This window comes from Geotrypetes seraphini, chromosome 2 (assembly GCF_902459505.1).
Source record: "Geotrypetes seraphini chromosome 2, aGeoSer1.1, whole genome shotgun sequence".
Classification (NCBI taxonomy): Eukaryota; Metazoa; Chordata; class Amphibia; order Gymnophiona; family Dermophiidae; genus Geotrypetes; species Geotrypetes seraphini.
The window spans coordinates 226,304,270-226,327,632 of NC_047085.1; the positions used below are offsets into that span (position 1 = coordinate 226,304,270).

The window sequence follows — 23,363 nt, forward strand, 5'->3', positions numbered from 1 at the left end:
AGAGGGAGCTGGAGTCATAGGCTTTGCAGTAAATCGTCTCCGATAGGATTGTCTGAAAGGACGAGAAGTAATAGGTTATTTCTTAGGTTTTACAAGAGTATCCCACATGGGCCGATAATTTTTGGGTAATCGTGTCCAAAGAGGCTCCAAAAAGCTCGCCCCTAAGCAAGGAGCATTAGCCAGCTGATCCTGATGGTTGACATCAAGCTCCAAAACTTTGACCCAGGCTAGGCGTCACATGGCCACTGACATGGCTGTAGCACATGAGGAGAGCTCAAAGGTATCATAAATAGAGCGGACGAGGTACTTACGAAGTTGAAGTCAGTCAGAGATGAAATGCTGAAAAGCAGGGAGTTTGCAGTCAGGCAAATATTTATGAAATTTAGCAACTTGGTTAACTAAGTGCTTTAAATATAAAGAAAAATTAAAAGCATAGTTGCCAGACTGGTTGGCTAGCATAGTGTTCTGGAACAGTCTTTTGCCAAACTTGTCCATGGTCTTCCCCTCTCTGCCAGGAGGTACTGAAGCATAAACGCTGGCTCCTGCAGATTTCTTCAGGGTTGATTCCACCAGTAGTGATTCATGTGGAAGTTGGGATCTGTCAAACCCTGGAATGGGAACCACCCTATAAAGTGAATCCAGTTTATGAGGAGCCACTGGGATGGTTAAAGGAGTTTCAATATTTTTATAAAAAGTCTCTCTTAAAATGTCGTGACGAGGTAGCTTGAGAAACTCCTTAGGAAGCTGGTCATAATCTAAGGCATCTAAAAACTGTTTAGATTTTTTTAGAATCAGCTTCAAGTGGAATAGAAAGAGACTCAGACATTTCCTTTAAAAATCTCAAAAAGGATATGTCAGATTTGAAAGTAGGCTCCTGAAAAGATGGTAAATGAGAATCCGAAGAAACCTCATCATCAGATACAAGAGGTTCTAGATCAGAATCACCCCAGAGATCCAAATCACGGATTGCTGGATGTTAGTGCCGAGTACTGGGTGTTTCATTTTTGTTAATGCCTTGCCTGGAGATGTTTCATTTTTGTTAATGCCTTGCCTGATTTGAGTGACACCATCTCGGGAGATATCTGAGAAGAACAGCGATGCCAGATCGTCTCTGAAACCGGTTCCGTACCCAGAGGATACGGAAAGAAAGAAAGAAAGAAGTAGTTGCAACTGCTCCAGTAACTCCACATGCAGCAATTCCTTAATCTGCTGCTTAATAGAATGCACCGGTACCGCTGGCATTTTTGCTGGTACCTACGGTGCGGCTCTGCACTCCGGCGATGAGGAGGCTAATGTCGAGGTACTCACCGAAATTGGAGCCGAGCGTTTTTTGGGTCTCCTCGAGGTCAACAAGACTTGGCTCACTGCCGGTTTGATCTGAGGCCCAGAGGGAGTGGGGGAAGGCTTCTTAGCTGGCTTACCCACTGCAAGTTGTGACACCAGAGCTGACATTGGAGGGTCCAATCTCGGTGTCGTCTTGGACGGTGCAGTTTTGGGCGGCACGGATGGTGCAGACAGAGTCGGAGATGAGCTGGGCTCCGTATCCATTGCAGAGCCGAACAGTTGTCTTTGTTGACACACCCGGTTTTTGAGGGTGCGTTTCTGAAGAGATGAGCAGGGGGAGCAAGAGTCGGCATGGTGCTTGGGTCCCAGATACTGCAAACACCAATGGTGAGGGTCGGTTAACGAAATGGCCCGAGCACAGCGACTGCACTTTTTTAAACCCGTCAACAGGCGTGACGTGGAGATAGCTGTTGACAAATCAAACTCTATGGCTAGAAAGGTCCATAAGGCACCAGAGGACCAAAGCATGCAAAGAAAAAAATAAGAAACTATACATAGGGGTTTGTTTGGTTTTTTTTAAGAAAAATATCAATGAAGAAATTACTAAGAAAAAAAAAATTTACAAATCACGAGAGCGGAAAGGCAAGCAAAGAGAAAATAGTTCAACCGAAGCTGAAGCACATCTTACTAGCTCCATGGAAACTAGAAAACTGAGGGACCGCGCACCCTACGTTGGGAGGGAAGGCACTCGCGCATGCACGGTTCGGGCTATCGCAAACTTTCTAAGATCTTAAAGTGGCGATGCACTTTTAAAGTGCTCCATACCAGGGCTCCGTCAATGACGTCACCCATACGTGAGAATATGCTGCCTACTTGTCCTGGGATAAGTTATTTATCCAGTTAAATGGGCTATTTGAAAACTGCCTACCCTTTCTGAAAATAAACATCAGTGGTTCTTTGAGTGTGTGGCTGTAAAGATCTATTTTGTTTTGACTGCAACCGTTTCTTGCAGCCCTAATGGTTAGGTTGGCCCTGCTCACCACAAAGTGTTAACAATTAGAAAGTGTTATCAATTAGAAAAATATTTAAAATCCTACAAAAACACACGTACTTGGGATGCTGGGGTCTGACTGCTCACTTGCCCTATAGGCATGTTGGTAGCATTCATTCCAGGTGAAGATGCTGAGAATGGAGGCTGCGATAAGAACTGTGTCTGTGCAGGAGACTGTGCAGGTTGCTGCATACGAGAGGCAAACCCAACCTGTTAAAACAAAATCAGCAGTGTAACATCTGACATGCCCTGTCCTTATGCTCTGGGGATCACAAGTGAAAGGCAGAGTTCTTGGCAACCTGTGCACACACAAGCAAAAATGGCATGACTCAATTTAGGTGTAGCCTGCACTCTGTTTTTCACTGAAGACAATGTTAACATCCTACAGCTTACAAAATGTGCTTTTTAAAGTCAATTACAGCTAAAATAAACAGATATATGAAGACAAACAGTCCAAACAATGGACAACAACAGATGAACCTACTTCAAAGAAGCGAAAATGGCAAGGGATTCATCTGTTATTTTACTTATATACAGATTGATTGGTTAATTTACAATACAATAATTTAGGTTCTCCAAACTCCATGCAGAAGGATATATGTACCTGAAGCTCCCAAGTTGTGTTTTGACGTTTTCATCTTTAGCTCTTAAATAGTGCCTTGCACAAAGTCTCATATCAGGTTAAAAATGCTTTGTTTTGCATATTCAGAATCTACCATATGAGGATCAATTTAAAAGTTTCTGGCCTAATCAAGAAAACAACTTTTTTTGGAGGAAAATTACATTTATTTTCAACCTAGTCTCCTTTTAATTCAAAGCATTTGCTCCAAAATTTTTCCAGACCTTTCATGCCTTCAGTAAAACATGAAATGTCTAAACTATTTACAGTATCCATGACCACAGAATCTGAAGAAAATTTCTTCCCTACCAGCCATTTTTTTCAGATTCAGAAACAGAAAAGTTGCCTGGGATCTGTGAATGGGCCAAAAAGTCATCTTCAACCATATCACCAACAGGCTCCTCTGGTCTTTTTTTCCTTTCACCATCAGGTTCTTTTACATGCATCACTACTCTACGCTCTTCAAAATATGACCAGGCTCCTCTGAACTCACTTCCCTGGCCACTCTGGCCACCAAAGATCACTCCAATCTCCACCGATCCCTCTGGTTGCCACTGGGTCCTCTCCAACCCTCATAGGACTTCTGGATCTTCTGGTTGCTTCCAGTACTATTACCAGTCTATCCGCTGGTTGCCTTCAGTCCGTCCGCCAGTCACTCATCAGTCACCATTTGTCAAGTGTCTCTAGTTCTGGCTGCTTCCGGTACCATTACCAGTCTTTTCACTGGTTGCCACCAGTCCCTCCGCAAGTCACCAGCCTAGGACTTCAAACTCCTCTGGCTGCTTCCCTCTGGATCTTTTGGTCATTTTCTCCAGTCCCTCCGCCAGTCATTTGCCCATCACCATCACCCAGGATACCACCAGTACACTGGTTCCCCCCATCCCCCCCCCACCAGACCATCCCGTCATCAGTCATTCTCCTTGAGGACTCTCCTGAATCCTGCTGGTCAAGTTTGAACACAACCGGTTAAGGTCAGGCTTAGTGAGGGTTAGGCTTTCACCAGCATTCCTCCCCTCAAGGGTCGCCTGAGAACCAGAAGGAGCTCTTGCTTTTCCCAGCTCTTTGTTTTGGAACTCTTGATTTCAGCTCTCTTCCATTCAGGGTGAGTAAAGAGCTCCCTGGCGTCTCCACAGCATTTATATGCAAATGAGCTCTTTATTCTGCTGCTAAGACTTACCTCTTCTGGCCAGTGATGGAATATATACCCCATCAAAGGGCCAAGTCTGGAGAGTACAAAAGAACATAAAAATAGCCTTACTAGATCAGACCAATGGTTCATCAAGCCCAGTAGCCCGTTCTCACGGTGGCCAATTCAGGTCACTAGTACCTGGCCAAAACACAAGGTGTAGCAATATTCCATGTTACCAATACAGGGCAAGCAGTGGCTTCGCCCATGTCTTTCTCAATAACAGACTATGAACTTTTCCTCCAGGAACATTTCCAAACCTTTCTTAAAACCAGCTACACTATCCGCTCTTACCACATCCTCTGGCAACATATTCCAGAGCTTAACTATTCTCTGAGTGAAAAAAAATCCTTTCTATTGGTTTTAAAAGTATTTCCATGTAACTTCATCAAGGGTCCCCTAGTCTTTGTAATTTTTGACGGAGCAAAAAAAAAAAAAAAAAATTTGATCCACTTGTAACCGTTCTACTCCACTCATGATTTTGTAGACTTCAATCATATCTCCCCTCAACCGTCTCTTTTCCAAGCTGAAGAGCCATAACCGTTTTAGTCTTTCCTCATACGAGAGGAGTTCCATCCCCTTTACCATCTTGGTTGCTCTTCTTTGAGCCTTTTCTAGCACCACTACATCTTTCTTGAGATAAGGAGACAAGAACTGAACGCAATACTCCAGATGAGGTCGCACCATGGAGCGATACAGTGGGCATTATGACATTCTTAGTCTTGTTAACCATCCCTTTTTTAATAATTCCTAGCATCCTGTTTGCTTTTTTGACCACTGCCGCACATTGGGTGGAAGGTTTCATCGTATTGTCTACAATGACACCCAGATCCTTTTCTTGGGCACTAACCCCCAAGGTGGACCCTAGCATCCGGTAACTGTGATTCAGGTTATTCTTCCCAATCTGCATCACTTTGCATTTGTCCACATTAAATTTCACCTGCCACTTGGATGCCCAGTCTTCCGATTTTCTAAGGTCCGCCTGCAATTTTTCACAATCCACATGCGTTTTAACAACTTTGAACAGTTTAGTGTCATCTGCAAATTTAATCACCTCACTTGTCGTTCCAATTTCCAGATCATTTATAAATAAGTTAAATAGTACCGGTCCCAGTACAGACCCCTGCAGCACTCCACTGTTTACTCTCCTCCATTGAGAAAAATGACCATTTAACCCTATCCTCTGTTTTCTATTCGATAACCAATTCCTAATCCACAACTAAACTTTGCCACTTATCACATGACTCTAATTTTCTCAAGAGCCTCTCGTGAGGAACTTTATCAAAAGCTTTCTGAAAATCTAGATACACTATATCAACTGGCTCACCTTTATGTACATGTTTATTCACACTTTCAAAGAAGTCAAGCAAATTTGTGAAGCAAGATCCCCCTCAGCTGAATCCATGCTGACTCTGTCTCATTAAATCATGTTTGTCTACGTGTTCCACAATTTTATTTTTTATAATCATTTCTACCATTTTACCCGGCACCAAGGTGAGGCTTACCAGTCTGTAATTTTCCGGATCTCCCCTGGAGCCCTTTTTAAAAATCGGTGTAACATTGGCAACCCTCCAATCTTTAGGTACTACAGATGATTTTAGCGACAGGTTACAGATCACTAACAGCAGGTCAGCAATTTCATGTTTGAGTTCTTTCAGTACCCTGTGATGTATACCAACCATCCGGTCCTGGCAATTTATCACATTTTGTCGATTTGGCTCAGTACATCTTCCAGATTCACAGAGATTTCTTTCAGTTCCTCCACATCATCACCCTTGAAATCATTTCCGGTTCAGGTAGATCTCTTACATCATCTTCGGTAAAGACCGAAGCAAAGAATTCATTTAGTCTTTCCGCTATGGCCTTATCCTCCCTGAGCACCCCTTTCGCTCCTTGGTCAAACGGTCCCCCAAATTCACTCAGAGGTTTTCTGCTTCTGATGCACCTAAAAAAATTGCTATGAGTTTTTGCTTCCTTTGCAAGTTTCTCTTCATATTCATTCTTAGCTGTCTTTATCAATGCTTTGCATCTAACTTGCCAGTCCTTGTGCTTCTTCTTATTTTCTTCATTCGGATCCTTTTTCCATTCTTTAAAGGTTGTGGGGTTTTTTTTTCTCCAATAGCCTCTTTCACTTCACCTTTTAACCACGCCGGCTCTCATTTCTTCTTCTTTCTACCTTTGCTGATACGTGGAATACACCTGGTCTGGGCTTCTTCCACAACGGTATTTTTAAATAGCATCCACGCCTGGTTTACAGTCCTAACCTTTGCAACTGATCCTTTTAGCTTCTTTTTAACCATTTTCCTCATTTTATCATAGAAACCTAGAAAATGACGGCAGAAAAGGCCCACGGCCCATCAAGTCTGCCCACTCTAATGACCCACCCCCCTAACTGCATGTTTCTTCCACACACCAATACCCAATATTGGTGTGTGGAAGAAACAAGCAGTAGTTTTGTGCCTGAATGAAGCTACAGATAAGTTTTTCCTGCTTAGTTTCAACAATGCTTGGTGTTAGTACACTGCAGTGTTCTCCCCAGTGCTTTTCAGCCGGGTGCTCCGCCCAGCAAATTTAGATTACCGCCCGGCTGTCATCTGCCGAATCCTGCTGCCACCACTGCTTAACACGCAGCCTGAAGAGCCGCCGAAAGACTCCCGCCAGACTTTAAACAAAACAAAACCCAGCAAGCGACTCGAACCCGGCTTCCCTCCGAAACCAGAAGTTACGTCGGGGGGGGGGGGGGGGGGGGGGGGGTAGGGAAGAGAAGCCAGCACGGACCATTAGAGCCCCGGAGCATGCGGGAGATAGGCCAGCCACGGAGGGAAGCTTACTTGCTCTTGCTTACTTCGGGCCTTTCTCGCTGCCGGGTCCTGCCTACTTTCTGTTTCCGCGAAGGCAGGACCCGGCAACGAGAAAGGCCCGAAGTAAGAAAGAGCAGCAAGTTGTAAGCTTCCCTCTGTCGCTGACCTTTGGGAGATAGGTCAGCGACGAAGGGAAACTTGCAACTTACCTTTGTCTGTAGCGAATCTGCCGGGTGTGTGAGACGGGGGAGGGGGGGGGGGGTGAATGGGAGGAGAAATGCTGCTGTACCCAATTAGAGGGGGAGGGGGAAGAGAAATGCTGGTGCTTCTGCTGTACCCAATTGGGGGTAGGTTAAGAGAAATGCTGATGATGCTGCTGCTGTACCCAACAGGGGGAGGGGGAAGAGTCATGCTGCTGCACCCAATTAGGGGGGAGGGTGAAGAGAAATGCTGCTTCTGCTGTACCAAATTGGGGGGAGGAAAGAGAAATGCTGATGATACTGCTGTACCCAATGGGGGGAGGGGAAGAGAAATGCTGCTGCACCCAACTGGGAAGAGAGAGGGAAGGAGGGAGAAGGAAGATCAGGAAAAGGAGGAAAGAGATGCAAAGATCATGGGAGGGAGGGAAAGGAGATACCATACCATGGAGTGGAAGAGAGAGATGTCACGGCATGTGGGGGGGGAAAGCAGGGTCGGATTAAAGGATAGGCCCAGTAGGCACAGGCCTAGGGCCTGAAATGGTCAGTGGGGGCCCCGCCAGTGCTGTGCTTTGGGGACTCACCCTTGCTGGATTCGCTGGCAGCAGCAGCAGCCTCATCATCATTCCGGGCGCCCCCCCAAACCCGATCCGACCCTCCTATCTCTCCCTCCTTCCCTCATCAGTTTCGTGCCAGAGGGAATCACGGCAGGAGAAAGCCCTGAAGCAGCATGCTTAGAGTAGAGTAGTGCTGTTTAGAGTCTCATGATGGGAGGGAGGGAGAGATAGGAGGGTCGTGGGGGGGGGGGGGAGAGTAGCAGTCTGCCCCGGGTGCTCGGCCTGGCATCATGAACTTCTTCGGCTTGCAACAGCATTTACAATTCACTGCTGTTGCCAGCTTCAGGCCTTCCTCTCTGCTGGGTCCTGCCTACTTCTGTTTCTATGAAGGCAGGACCCGACAGAGAAGAAGGCCCGAAGCTGGCAACAGCAGCGAATTGTGAATGCTGCTGCCTGAAGAAGTTCATGACGCCAGGCCTTGGGTGACTGAAGGAGGAAAGGGAGCAGAGGGGGAGATACTTGCTGCACCCAACTGGAGGGAGAAAGAAGATGAGGGAGGGAATGAAACGAGATGCCAGGGATTGGAGGGAAGGAGGAAAGTATGCCAGACCAAGGGAAAAGGAAGGGGGAAAGGAAGGAGAAGATGTCAGAGCATGGAGGGGGAGGAAGAGATGGAAGAAAAGGAAAGAAGTGAGATGACAGAGAATCAGGGAAGGGAAGATACCAGACTATGGGGTGTGAAGGAAAGAAAGGAGAAGAGAGAGTTGCCAGAACATAGGGGACGGGATGTTGATAGAGAAAAATGGAGAGGTGGCAGAGCTGAAATCAATCATGTACAAAGGAGAAGAGAAGGGGCAAAGGATAGACAGTTTATTGAAGGAGCATAAAAAGAGGGAAGATGCCATATGGAACGGGGAGAGGGCGGACAGTGGATGGAAGGGGCTGATGCTGTATGGAAGACAGAGCGGACAAATGCTGGCTAGAAGGAAGAGTGAAGACAAGATGATTAAAGCAGAAACAACAAAAGGTAGAAAAAAAAATTTTGTTGTTGCTTTACGTAGAATCAAGTAGTATTGTATCTATTGATTAAAGTTTATAAATAGGAAATGGAAATAAGGCAGTTTTTTGGGGACTAAACCCCTTTCCTCAGGTCAGGACAGGATACCATAACAGCAGGGTGCCCAAATGGTCGAGCGCGATCGACCAGTAGATCGCAAAGGCAATGCGAGTCGATCACGTTGCCTTGGCAATCCTTTTCTTCCTGCCTCCCTGAGCCAGGCCAGGCGCATACAAGCGCCGGACTCGCAAGACTTCATCTCCGACGTCAATTCTAACGTCACAGAGGAAGTTCTGGGCCAGCCAATCGCTGCCTGGCTGGCCTGGAACTTCCTCTCCGACATAAGAATTGACATCGGAGGTGAAGTCTTGTGAGTCCGGCGCTTGTACATTCCTAGTCTGGCTCATGGAAGCAGGGAGAAATCGGCATGGTGGCTTAGGGGGTAGGGAAAGAATCGGGGAAGTGGAGAAATTGGCGCGATGGCTTGGGGGGCAGTGGGAGGGAGAAAGAAAGAGAGACAGAAAGAAAAAGGGAGGGACAGAAAGAAAAAAATATTTGATTTATAGTCAGAAGAAGGAAGTGCAAACAGAGACTCATGAAATCACCAGACAAAAAGGTAGGAAAAATGATTTTATTTTCAGTTTAGTGATCAAAATGTGTCTGTTTTAAGAATTTATATCTGCTGTTTATATTTTGCACTATGGCCCCCTTTTACTAAATTGTAATAGCGTTTTTTAGCGCAGGGGGCCTATGAGCATCGAGAGCAGCGCAGGGCATTCAGTGCATCTCCCTGCTCTAAAAACCAGTATTGCGATTTAGTAAAAAGGGAGGGGGTATATTTGTCTATTTTTGTATAGTTGTTCCTGAGGTGACATTGCATAGAATCGTCTGCCTTGACCTCTTTGAAAACCCGCGGAATATAAATGATAATTAACATTTTCTCTGTGTACATTGTGCTTTGTGTTTTTTAAAAAATTTTATTGTTGGTAGATCATTTTGACTTGGTCATTTTAAAAGTAGCTCGCAAGCCCAAAAAGTGTGAGCACCCCTGCTGTAGAGCCATTTCTTGTATGACTAGATGAGCTATATTTATCTTTTTTTTTAGTTGTTTAAATTCATGCAGAAATAAATGGCTAGATTGACCCTAATGACTTCATTAATGCCTTTCCCTTTTTTAAACCTCTATACCATTTGAAAGAGGGCAAATACTTCTTAAATTTAGTAAAAATATTCTGGCACAAGTATCAAACCTTAAAAAAGGAAGTCATATTGAGCATTGGAAAATAATAATAATAATTAACTAATAAAAATATACATTTAGGGCTCCTTTTACTAAGTTACGATAGTGGTTTTAGTGTGCGCTTAGCGCGCGGAGGAATTGCCATGCGCGCTAGATGCTAACGCCAGCATTGAGTTGGCGCTAGTTTTCCCACGTAGCGCAGGGGTTTGCGCGCACTAAAAATGCTAGCGCACCTTAGTAAAAGAGGGGGTTAATTTTCCCCACCACCAAATTTCCCCATCCCGCCCCCACCCAGCTACTTTTTCATGCCACCCAGCAGAAAAAAATTTCTGGGGAGAACACTGCACTGTAGCGTTTGCTTTTTGATATTGATGCTGACTGATCCTATGGATGAAACACTATATGGACACTGTGATAGAATCACAGTAAATATTGCTGTGGAGATTTTTTGAGCCCATGAAGCATTAACTGAGGTGGTTTTCTCCACATATTATATGCTGTGTTTAGCTTAGTACAATATACTGCGATTTTCTCTCATCCTATATTCAAGTTTATTTAAAAATTTTTATACCGCTTAATCAAACTTCTAGGCGGTGTACAATGAAAAATATCATAAAAGCAAATTAAAAATTAGAAATGCTAAACAATACCAGGACATATTGGCAGAACAAATGACATGATATACAGACGTACTTCAAACATAGTGGTCAGTGGAGTGGTCATTACTAGGTCAAGCATAATTTTTGCTCTTTCTCTGATAATTGAATTATGCTCTACTGAACTATATAGTAATTGAAATCACCCATTATTATAGTGTTGCCCTTTTCTCCAGCTTTCCTAATCTATAAAAACATTTCTTCATCTGTCTGCTCATTGTTGATGTTTGAGCCGGTGCATTGTCCTGGTGGAAGAGAGCTTTTTCTTGGCCAAATTAGGATGTTTCATCTTGATTTTGGCACTTAAGACATTGTAATAAGCCAGCATAGTATTGGTCATCAATGATTTTTCCCTTTTCCAGATAGTCAATAAAAATTAACCTGTGGAAATCCCAAAACACTATCGCCATCACCTTCCCAGTTGACAGAGCTGTTTTCACTTTCTTTGAAGTCGGTTCCTCTGTTGTCCATTGTTTGAATTGTTTTGTCTCAGGAATACGAGATGAACCCAAGTCTCATCCACAGTCAAAAAATGCTGCAAAAAGTCACTCTCATTGCACTTAAAATTATCAAGGCATATTTTCAAAATGTCCAGTTGAACCCATTTTTGGTCAACTGCTAGCAAATAAGGCACCTATCTTGTACTCAACTTCCTCATGCCTAAATATTTGTGTAGGATGGTATAAACACGTTCTGATGAAATCTCATTTAGGGTCAACTGGCGATTTTCCATCAAGATTTCATCAGCTGTTGCTGTTTTTGGACATCCAGAAATTTCTTCACTAACAATGCTTGCCCGGCCATGTTTAAACTCAGCAGCCCAAACTTTCAAAATTTCTCCATATGGAGATTTGAGAGCTGAAGGAAGAACATTTTCAGCTATGTGTAGTTCAAAATATTTTTAAAATCAAACTGGAGTCCACCAAAAAGTATAGTTTAAGAAATGAGCAGACTTCCAATTTATAAGAATATGTTGAATATCAATAATTATTAAAAACATCTATTAATTTAGGATTGCACAATGAATTGGCAAATTATGGATGAAGGGAGTGTAAAATTATATCATAAGAAATGCCTGCAGAACTATTAGTGATCTGCCATATTTCTGACCAAAATAGACATATTTTAAAACATTCGAAAATCATGCATTTCAGAGTTCTTAAAGAGGAGGAATAGTGCTAGCAATTATCTGACAGCAGTTTGGATTTCCACATTCTATTAAGGCAATTTTTCCATGTAATTTTGAAAGTCTTGTATAGTCAGAAGACTTAATTTCCTCATGTCCTAGTACTTGTTAGCAATACCACCTAGGGAACCCAACCATTAACAAGACCCATCATAAGGGATGTATCTATTACATGCAGGATGGCCTAACCTGGTTCATAGATCCAGCTTGGCTTAGTTGTGCAGAATGCTGGAGCGGGGCTGTTGTTCGGGGTCCCATGGATGGCATATGCATGCCCATCTGTCCAAACTGATTCACACCTGTTTGTCATACAAATTCCCACCAAAAAGAAGCCAGGGTTATAATGACAAATATACTGCAATGCCTTCTTTTATTTAATCAAGACTTGCTTCCTGTTACATGCATCAACAAATGACCCATAACAAGACCATCTAAACCAGTGGTCTCAAACTCATGGCCCAGGGGCCACATGTGGCCCACCAGATACTATTTTGAGGCCCTCGGTATGTTTATCATAATCACAAAAGTAAAATAAAAGTTTCTTGATCACATGTCTCTTTAGCTATAAATTACAATATTATTATTAAGACTTAGCCAAAAGGAAAGATTTATAGATTATACAGAGTTTTACCTCTTGCAAAATTGGCATTTCTTTAATAAGATATTAACTATTTTTTCTGAGGCCCTCCAAGTAACTACAAATCCAAAATGTGGCCCTGCAACAGGTTTGAGTTTGAGACCACTGATTTAAACAAGAGTACTACCTCCTCTACATTTATGAGAGGTTTAGATCTCAAGTTAGTCTTTGAATTTTCCTTTATTTGCTCTTAAAACTTCTATATATTCCAATATGGCTATCTTGTTTGTTCTTCCCTTATTCTACCCTCACTTTTGAAAATAAATTGTTGCCTCCTTGTTTGACCCTCCTTTTTAAAAACTGTAAACAGCTTAGATACTCTTATTTATAGATGATATATCAAATAAACTTGAACTTTTCCACCCTTCAGAGAAAGATTAGGTTCTTACCTCTACAATCTCCTTTCTTGTAGATGTTTCTAGTGTAGCAGTCTCAAACTTGCGGCCCATGGGCAGCACGCGACACCCCCTCCCCCCGATGCTATTTTGCAGCCCGCAGTCTAGTACCCAAACTCACAATCTGGGCAATTGCAACTGGGCAACCCGATCCCGCAATCTGGGCATGTGCTTGTATGCCAGGACTCCTGCCTTCATGTATTTGTCAGATACGCGAAGGCAGGAGTCCCGGCATACACAGGCAGTTGCAAGTCAGCTGACACAAGTGCGATCTTGCACACTGGGCAGGAAGAGAAGCTCCGGCATCGGCGTCAGCTGACTAGCAACTTCCTGCAGCCACATCGTATACAGGAACTCCTGCCTTCGCGTATCCAGCAGATACGCGAAGGCAGGAGTCCTGGCATATGATGCGGCTGCAGGAAGTTGCTAGTCAGCCGACGCCGGAGCTTCTCTTCCTGCCCAGTGTGTCCAAAGTACTGCTGGACAAGGGGGAAGGGGTACTGCTGAACAAGGGGGAGGTAAAAGGAAGGGAGAAGAGGTACTGCTGGACCTGGCAGAAAGGGAGGGAAAGGAAATGTACTACACACTGGAGGGGAGGGTGAGATGGTGCATGGGGAGAGAGCATGTTGGGTTGCAGAGTGTGAAGGAGGAATGCCACTGAGGGAAGAGGCAAGGACAGAGAGAAAGCGTGCAGGAGGCAGAAAGTGTTGGACTCATGGAGAGGGCAAGATGGATGGGGAGGACAGAAAGGAGGGAAGGAGAAATGTTACACTGAGGAAGGGGGAGAGGGCAGAGAGTGAAAAGTTGGACTCATGGAGGGAGAGAGACAGATGTTGTTTGGTTGAGGGAAGGAGGATCAGAGGAGAAGCATACAGGAGGAAGAGAAAAAAAATGTTGGACTGGTGGAAAGGAGGGAGAAATGTTGGACTGGGAGGGGGGCCAGAAAGGAGGAAGGGAAGGGAGATGGACTGCAGGGGGCAGAAAGGAAGAAGGAAAAGAGAAATGTTACACTGGAGGGAAGGAGAGAGATGTCAGACCATGGAAATAGGGAGGGAAGCAGAGAGAGATAGGAAGGGAAGAGAAGACATGGAAATATAGATTTTGAGAAGAAGCAGAAAAAAGGGAAAATATGAATGGTAAGTTAATGCCAAAGATGGATGCAAAGCAGAACGTGAAGACAGAGAGAAAAACAGTCAAAGGACAAGAAGGCCCTGGAAACACAAAAGCACAGAAAAATGAAGTCAGCAGACAACAAAGGTAGGGAAAATATTTTATTTTCAATATAGTGATTGAAATGTGTCAGTTCTGAGAAAGGAAAGATGTTAAACTAACTGTGAGGGCCACAGAAAAAATAGGGTATTTGGAGGGCTGCAGAAAAAAATAGTTTAAGTTTATTATTATTAGGATTTTATAAACCGCCTATCAAGGTTATCTAAGCGGTTTTTACAATCAGGTACTCAAGCATTTTTCCCTCTCTGTACCGATGGGCTCACAATCTATCTAACGATGGAGTTCAAAAGATGACAATTTTGCATGAGGTAAAACTCTTTATATTTATAAATCTTTCCTTTAACAGTTAAAGGAAAGATTTATAAATATAAAGAGTTTTACCTCATGCAAAATTGTCATTTCTTTAATAAGACATTAACTATTTTTTTCTGTGGCCCTCCAAGTACCTACAAATCCAAAATGTGGCCCTACAAATGGGTTGTGTTTGAGACCACTGGTCTAGTGGTACTGAACACTAGGGTTTTGCATCTGAAACTAAGTTGATTGCAGAATGCTGTCAGACATCTTTTGAACTCCATCTCCTTCCCAGAGAGCTACTATTGCCCCCTCAGTTTATATAAAAGCAATCAAGGAGCACTGCAATGACAGACATAACCGGAAGGAGGGAAACAAGGGAAAAATCCCCGGCACTACATTCTGTTCTGTAACAAACATACATAAACATTATAACATTCAAATAACTATCAAAACAGATACTAAAACTGTGTGCAATCAACATTAATCTTATATACAGCTTGTAGCTACTTGCGTGTCCTACTATCAAGCAGAGACTTAAACCAGACTTTACGTACTTGTGAGATATATATATATATATATATATATATATATATATATACATATACATACATACCCACGCGTTAAGCGAAGCCCATTGACAATGCGGGGCTTCAGAACCACTAGACATCTACAAGAAAGGAGATTATCGAGGAAATAATCTTTCTTTCTTTCTGGTGCAATGTTGTCTAGAAATCCTGAACATTAGGGATGTACCAAAGCTGTCCCCAGAGTCTTACGGTGGCCCTGCTGAGCCTGCTTCAAAATGGAGGACCTGAAAGTGGTGTCTTTTCTGGCTGCTACGTCCACCCTATAGAACATGGTAAAGATATTAGAGGTAGGCCAAGTAGCTGCTCTACAGATTTCCTTGGGTGAAACTGCCCAAGGTTCTGTCCATGAGGTAGCGACTTCTATAATGGAGTGCATTTTCAACGTGATCAGCGGCTGCTTACCGCAGCCCACATACATGGAGGAAATGGTCATTTTAATACATCAGGAAATCGAGATTCTAGACACTGGCCTCCCTTTCTTGGCATGACTGGTCAAAACAAAAAGGTGATTCGATATGCGAAACTCATTAGTAACTTTGAGGTACCAGAGAAGAACTCACTTGATATCCAGCAAATGCAAAGCTTTATCCTTTTTCTTAGAACCTGTAGGGTGAAGAGCAGGCAAACAGACTTCTTGATTGACATGGAAGGCCAAAACTAATTTTGGTAAGAAAGTCGGAACTGTGCACAAGGAGCCCCACTTCCATAAACTTAAGGAATGGTTCCCTGCAGGACAAAGTTTGAAACTTGGAAACTTATCTTGCTGACATAATTCCTACCAGAAACACCGTCTTAACTGTAAGATTCAGAAGGGAAGTCTCCTGTAAGGGCTTATATGGTGCTCTGAGATCTTGTAATATTGTGTTAAATTAACAGAAAGGGAAAGGGAGATGCACCAGGGGGAGCAAATGAAGAGCCCCTTTAATGAACTTGAAAACATCTGGGTGAGAGGACAGAGAGCCTCTTTCCCCCTCAAGCCTAGAAACAGGAAAGGCCTGATATCTGCACCTTCAGCAATCCGACCAACAGACCCTTCTGAAGTCCTTCTTGCAAAAAGTATAAGACTACCAAAATCGGAGTTCATATAGACTCTATATCACCCACAGCACCTGGTGCTGAAAGGACTTCCAGGCTTTGGCATAGGCTACTACCGTTGATGGCTTCTTAGCTATAAGCAGAGTTGAAATGATCACATTCGAGTAACCCTTGCTTATCAGGACCGCCCACTCAAGAGTCATGCCATAAGCCAAAAATATTCCAGATTCTCGATAGGGAATGGTTCCCGAGTGAAAATCTACTTAAATTGGCAGTCTTAGATATTTGTACCTCTAGAGGTAAACTTGGTCTGCAAATAACAGTCTGTGGGGCCAATCGGGCACTACTAGGACTACTAACCCTAGATGACTTGCAATCCTGTAGACGACTCGCCCTAGTATGGGCCATGGGGGGAAACACGTACAAGAGCCCTTTCTCTGGCCACAGCTGGATTAAGAAATCCAATCCTGCGCTTCTGGGCTGGTATCTTTTGCTGTAAAAGCGATCCACCTTTGATTTTGCAGCCGATGTTATCAGATCCATCTGTGGATTCCTCCACCAACAAACTATGGAGGAGAACACCTGGGGGTCAGAGGTCATTCCCCTGGGTTAAGAGTCTTCTAACTGAGAAAGTTGGACTGCATTTTCCACTTCCACTACATGCACGGTCAAGAGGGCCTGCAAATGTGCTTCTGCCCACCAAAAGAGGAACTGAGCTTCTAGGTATAAAGGGGCGCTTCTAGTGCCTCCTTGCCAGCTGACATAGGCCACCGCTGTTGCACTGTCCATGAAGACTGACTGCTTTGCCTTCCAGAGACATCTCCAGTGCCTGAAGTGTTAGTTGAATGGCTCTGAGTTCTAGTCAATTTATGGACCACTTTGCTGAGCCAGTGTCCAACATCCCTGAACTGGGTGTCCATTGCAATGACCCCCCTCCTATCCCCATAAAGGCTGGCATCAGTTATTAGAATATCCCAGGAGGAAATTTGGAGACGCATGCCCCTTAAGAGGGCAGCTGGCTGCTGTCACTACTGCATACTGCTCTTCACTTCCGGAATCCAGGGAAATGGTTGCTGAAGACAGTCCATCTGAGGAGACCATCGAGAGAGAATAGAGTCTTGGAGAAGCCTCATGTTCACTCTTGCACTCACCTCTATGGCTTCCACCAACGACCCTAGGACCTGCAGATAATTCCACACTATGGAAGCTGGACTCTGAAGCAGGTCTGAAATCTGCTTGTGGAGCTTTAGTCCACGTGGCTCTGGAAGAAAGGCCTGGCCCAAGGCCATGTTGAACAAAACTCCCAGGTACTCCAGATGCTGAGTCAGCTCCAGCTGGCTCTTCTTGAAGCTGATAATCCATCCCAAATCCTGTACGAGTTGGACCACTCTCAAAAACTGCCAGTTAAAATTGTTCCTTGGACGGGGCTCTAATTAGCCAATCATCAAAATGTAGGACGAAAAAGAAAGCCGGCAAACTCTGCATCTAAGGTAAGGTGGAGGGAGGGAGGGAGATGGCGGAACGCTACGATCGGGAAGGTGGAGGCTGCTGGACCGCGCAATCCTTCATTGCCTCACTGCGGAGACAAGTTCATTCACCGCTCCACGGGGCAGTGAATGGCTTTGTCCCCGCCCCGCAGCAACCACTATTTTTTCTTTCCCCGTTTCGGCGGGTTACCCACGGCTACTCGCGGCTAGCCACGGGTAACAATCACCGTGTCATTCTCTAATCAGGACTTTCAATCCTCTTAAACTATGTCATACTGAAACTCCTGGTCCAGCTCTTTGTCCTTCTCTGGTCGGGGCCTATACTGAGGAGAGATCCCCCTGTGCCATCACCTCCATTCAGCTGAATGCAGACACCGAAAACCCTCGGCTGTTCAAATAAGCATGCCACATAAGTCTCATAAAATTCAGGGTGAAGCCTTGTATTGGAGTTCTCGAGGATCTTGACAGGGACTTCCTACGCGGCCACCACACGCCACTGCACCTTCGGAAGGGCTCTGGAATGTGCCTTTGGAGCGTTCCTCCTGAAGATTCCTCATACTTGGAGGTTGAGCCCAAGGCTTCTGTCCCTCCCCCACACGCAGGACATAGATGTTTCTCGGCCGGCCATCTAGCACAAACCTGGCATGTTATAAGAGTAGGAAGGCCTGAGGGTCCATCCCTTCTGATTTTAAGAAAAAATGAAGGGCTTCGAGGTAGATAAAGGCTTAAAAAAAAAAAAAAAAAAGATTATATAAAATCCAAAATGTCCGCCACCAGTAAAACTGCACCAAAAACAGACTGTGGCGACTTCCCTAAAGTACACAAAATGTAGGGAAGGAAGTTTTAAAGATGAGGAACCTTGGCTCCGACTGCAGAAACCGTCAAAATTCGCTTTTGCTCTCCCCCCCCGGTTGTGCCCCCCCCCCCCCCCCGATTGTCCACATAAGCTATAATTGCTCCCCCGATTGTCCACATAAAGTATAATAGTCTTACTCAAAGGGTAATGTACCTGCCTGCATCCGATTAGGAATGCAGCTGACATAGAGAAGAACTCTGCCTCACAGGTTCACTGAACAAACTTGGTTTTCGAACTGAGCCTCAACCCCCTGAAAAGCCTCATGCCTTGAAGGTGTTTTTGGGGGTGGGGGAATCATACAGCCAGACCACTATTATGCCTAGCCAAGCCAGGATGGAGCCAAATCAGGGATGAGAGCAGCTACCTGGGGGACGGCTCCTGAGCTCAAATAATACAAAAGCAGGCTGGCTAGGTAGGTGTCTCCGAAGGTTGATCCTGCTAGCAGCAGACTTCCTCAGCATGAGTCTGCATTTTCTCCCAGGCAGAGGTTCCAACAAGTGGGAACCTCTGGATACTGAATCTGACTGAACACTTAGGAAAAAAACATCTCCTAATAATAAAACTGCAGAGCAGAGCCACTTCTGAGCAACTTGCTTCCAGAAAAAATACCTGAGGGGGCAGGAGCAGCTCCCTGGGAATGAGGTGTTCATAAGTTGATTGAAAACATTCTGCAAGCAACTTGCAAGTTCAGATGCAAAACCCTAGCGTTCAGGACCACTAGACACATTGCACTAGAATCAGTATTTCAACAATTATCCATTTACTTGTCACTTGGATTATCTCACCTACCAACAACCAGGCAAACAAGGACAGAGAGACAAAGGTGAGATTTCATGACAATCATCCTCATCTGTCTCATACTTATTGGATGGAGCTGGGAGAGTGAAGCAATGCAACACTCTAGTTCTTTTTACAAGCCACCAGAAGGCCACCAATAAGGGCAGTATTCTCAAAATATTCAGGTGACGGCGAAAGCTGGAAGGATGCTAGGTTGCATAGGGAGAGATATGGCCAGTAGGAAAAGCAGTTACTTACCGTAACAGGTGTTATCCAGGGACAGCAGGCAGATATTCTCACATGTGGGCAACATCATCAACGGAGCCCTGATAAGGACAGCCTCGCAAGCAGACTTGCTTGTAAAACTTTAGAAAGTTCGCGATTGCCGTACCATGCATACGCGAGTGCTTTCCCACCCGACGTATAGTGCACGTCTCCTCAGCATCTCCTCAGTTCAGATAGCTAGCTAAAAAGCCAACCAGGGGAGGTGAGTGGGTTGTGAGAATATCTGCCTGCTGTCCTTGGATAACACCTATTACAGTAAGTAACTGTACTTTATCCCAGGACAAGCAGGCAGCATATTCTCACATGCTGGGTGACCTCCAAGCTAACCAAAATGGGATGGTGGGAGTGTTGGCAATTTAGGAGAATAAATTTTGTAAAACTGCCTGGCCAAAATGGCCATCCCGTCTGAAAAAAGAATCCAGACAATAATGAGAGGTGAACGTATAAACCGAGGATCAAGTGGTAGCTTTGCAGATTTCCTAAATAGGAGTGGATCTAAGGAAAGCTACTGATGCCGCCATGGATCTGACTTTGTGGGCTGTGACTCGACCCTAGATGCAGTCCAGCCTGAACATAGCAGAAAGAGATGCAAGCAGCCATCCAGTTGGAGATGGTACGCTTGGAAATTGGATTTCCCAACTTATTTGGATCAAAGGAGACAAAAGTTGAGGTGCAGATCTGTGTGGCTTAGTGCGTAGGAAGTAGAAAGCCAAAGCACGCTTACAGTCAAAGAGTATGAAGAGCTGTTTCTCCAGGATGAGAATGAGGCTTTGGAAAAAACACTGGAAGTACAATGGATTGGTTGAGATGAAATTCTGAAACCACTTTAGGATGAGTACGGAGGACCACCTTGTTAGGTCCGCTACTAAAGCTTGTAGCTCACTGACTCTGCGAGCAGATGGGAGAGCAATGAGAAAAACCACTTTCCAAGTGAGATATTTGAGATGAGCCGAAGCCATTGGTTCAAAAGGAGGCTTTATCAATTAAGCAAGAACAACATTGAGATCCCAAACCACTGGAGGCAGTATAAGAGGTGGTTTGACATTGAAAAGTCCTTTCATAAATCTAGAAACCACAGGATGAGCAGAAAGGGGTTTCCCTTCGATAGGCTGATGAAAAGCATCAATTGCACTGAGATGGACTCGAATGGATGTGGATTTGAGGCCTGATTAAGATAAATGCAAGAGGTAATTCAAAACTGAAGACAAGGAGGTAGATTGAGGCTCCTTGTGATGAATGGTGCACCAAGCAGAAAACCTAGTCCATTTCTGGTTGTAACACTGCCTAGTGGTAGGCTTCCTAGAAGCCTCTAAAATGTCCTTTACAGATTACAAAAACTGTAGTGGCAGTTATGTTGAGAGGTACCAAGCTGTCAGGTTTAGAGACTGCAGGTTGGGATGAAGCAAAGACCCCTGACTCTGTGTAAACAGAGAGGGAAAAACTGGTAGAAGTAGTGGCTCCCTGCTGCTGAGTTGAAGTAGAAGGGAGAACCATGGTTGTCTGGGCCACCGAGGAGCTATCAGAATCATGGTGGCAGGTTTGTGTTTGACAAGTGTGTTGAGAATGAGAGGAAATGGAGGAAATGCATACAGAAACTGATTCATCCATTCCAGAAGAAAAGCATCTGCCTCGAGGCGATGAGGAGAGTATATCCTGGAGCAGAATTGAGACAGTTTGTTGTTGTGGAGAGCCGCAAAGAGATCTATCTGAGGAGTCCCCCACTGAGAAAAAAATGTGATGGAGAGGCGAGTGAGTATAAGCCTCTTTGAGATCCAGAGAGCATAACCAATCATTCTGATCTACAAGGGGATACAAAGATGCTAGAGACACCATCCAAAATTTGTCTCTGACAAGAAATTTGTTGAGTGCTCTGAAATCCAAAACAGGTCGCAGATCGCCTGTCTTCTTCAGAACTAGGAAGTAATGGGAGTAAAAACCTCTGCTCTGCTGTTCTAGGGGAACTTCCTTAATGGCATGGAGACGAAGCAGAGCTTGAGCTTCCTGAAGAAGAAGGGCGGTCTGGGATGGATTGGAAAGATACTCTCTTGGGGGAAAATCTGGAGGAATCTGGATGAAATGAAGAGAGTAACCTTCCCTGATGATAGAAAAGACCCAGAGGTTGGATGTAATGAGCTCCCATCGGTAGTAAAAAAGATGGAGATGACCCCCTATGGTAAGAAGAGAGGACAAAGGCTGAACGATGGAGGTTATGCTCTTTGATAGATGGTCAAAAAGACTGAGAGGCTTTAGGTGCAGCAGAAGTCTGAGGTTTTTGCTGCCATTGTTGCTACTGTTGTTTCTTAGGAGGCGGCCTTGAATAAGGAGCTGCCTTTTGAGGAAAATGCCTCTGGTAGGATGGAACAGGCCTATAACCTTTGGCTGTGGAAGGCTTTGGCTTAATGATGGAAGCAAAGGACTTCTCATGCTCAGATAAGCGCTTGGTAGCTGCCTCAATAGAGTCATCAAACAACTCATTGCCCTGGCATGGGATGTTAGCTAGGCGATCTTGCAGAGTCGGGTCCATGTCCACGGTGCAAAGCCAGGCAAGGCGACGCATGGCCATCGAAAAGGCAGTGACCCTAGAGGACAGTTCAAAAGTATCACACGTCGATTGAACTAGATGCATGCGAAGCTGACCCAGTGTTGTGTAGTTGTTGAAACTCTGGAAGACGATGTTGTGGAAGATATTTGAAAAAAAAATCAGGCATGGCTGTTTCCAAATGCTTGAGATAAGATGTAAAGATAAAGTTGTAGTTCAAAACTCAGGTTGTCATGATTGAATTTTGACACAAGCAACAATCAAACTTGACCATAGTCCTGCCCTCTCTTCCAGGCGGGACGGTGCCATAAATCTTGGAAGGATTGGTACGTTTTAAAGAAGATTCCATAAGAAGAGACTGGTGGATAATTGAGACTTCTCAAATCCCTTATAGTGGACCATTCGATATTGAGATTCCAACTTCGCTGACACAGCAGGAACGGAAAGCACAGTTACTTACCGTAACAGGTGTTATCCAGGGACAGCAGGCAGATATTCTCACATGTGGATGACGTCATCGACGGAGCCCTCGCGCGGACAGCTTTTCAAGCAAACTTGATTGAAGTTTCAAGTTTGCTACACTGCACCACGCATGTGCATGCCTTATCGCCCACTAGAGGGCGCATCCCACCTCGTGGTCCTCAGTTCCATCACTAGCAAAGAAGCCATCCCCGGGGAGGCGGGCGGGTTGTGAGAATATCTGCCTGCTGTCCCTGGATAACACCTGTTACGGTAAGTAACTGTGCTTTATCCCAGGACAAGCAGGCAGCATATTCTCACATGTGGGTGACCTCCAAGCCAACCAAAAAAGGGCAGGTGGGAGGATGGCAATTTAGGAAAACAGATTACGTAACACCGACTGGCCAAACCGGCCGTCGCTTCTGGACAAAGCGTCCAGACAATAGTGGGAGGTGAACGTATGAACCGAAGACCAAGTGGCAGCTTTACATATGTCCTCCATAGGAGTAGATCGGAGGAAAGCAACCGAAGCTGCCATCGCCCGGACCTTATGCCCCGTGACTCGACCCGGGAGCGTAAGACCAGCCTGAGCATAGCAAAAAGAAATACAAGCAGCCAACCAGTTGGACAAGGTGCGCTTGGAAACAGGGTGTCCTAAACGATTAGGATCAAAGGACAAAAACAATTGAGGAACCTTCCGATGAGACCTGGTACGTTGGAGATAAAATGCCAACGCCCTCTTACAGTCAAGCGTGTGGAGCGCCGTCTCGCCAGGATGGGAGTGGGGCTTAGGAAAGAACACAGGAAGGACAATGGACTGATTGAGGTGGAAATCAGACACAACCTTAGGCAAAAATTTAGGATGGGTGCGGAGAACCACCTTGTCATGATGAAACACAGTAAAAGGCGGGTCCGCAACCAAAGCTTGCAACTCACTAATCCGTC

General features: G+C 44.8%; 1 protein-coding gene across 4 annotated transcripts in view; it reads right to left on the reverse strand.

Moving 5' to 3' along the window:
• EP300 (E1A binding protein p300) overlaps positions 1-23,363 on the reverse strand; it is a 532,137-nt gene that overhangs the window by 248,884 nt on the left and 259,890 nt on the right. For all 4 annotated transcript variants that reach the window (XM_033935072.1, XM_033935073.1, XM_033935071.1 and 1 more), the window contains exons 12-13: positions 12,024-12,133; positions 2,396-2,545 (exon numbers count right to left, since the gene is read on the reverse strand). In XM_033935072.1, coding sequence (XP_033790963.1) covers positions 2,396-2,545; positions 12,024-12,133 — 260 coding nt within the window. The remainder of the gene's footprint in view (positions 1-2,395; positions 2,546-12,023; positions 12,134-23,363) is intronic.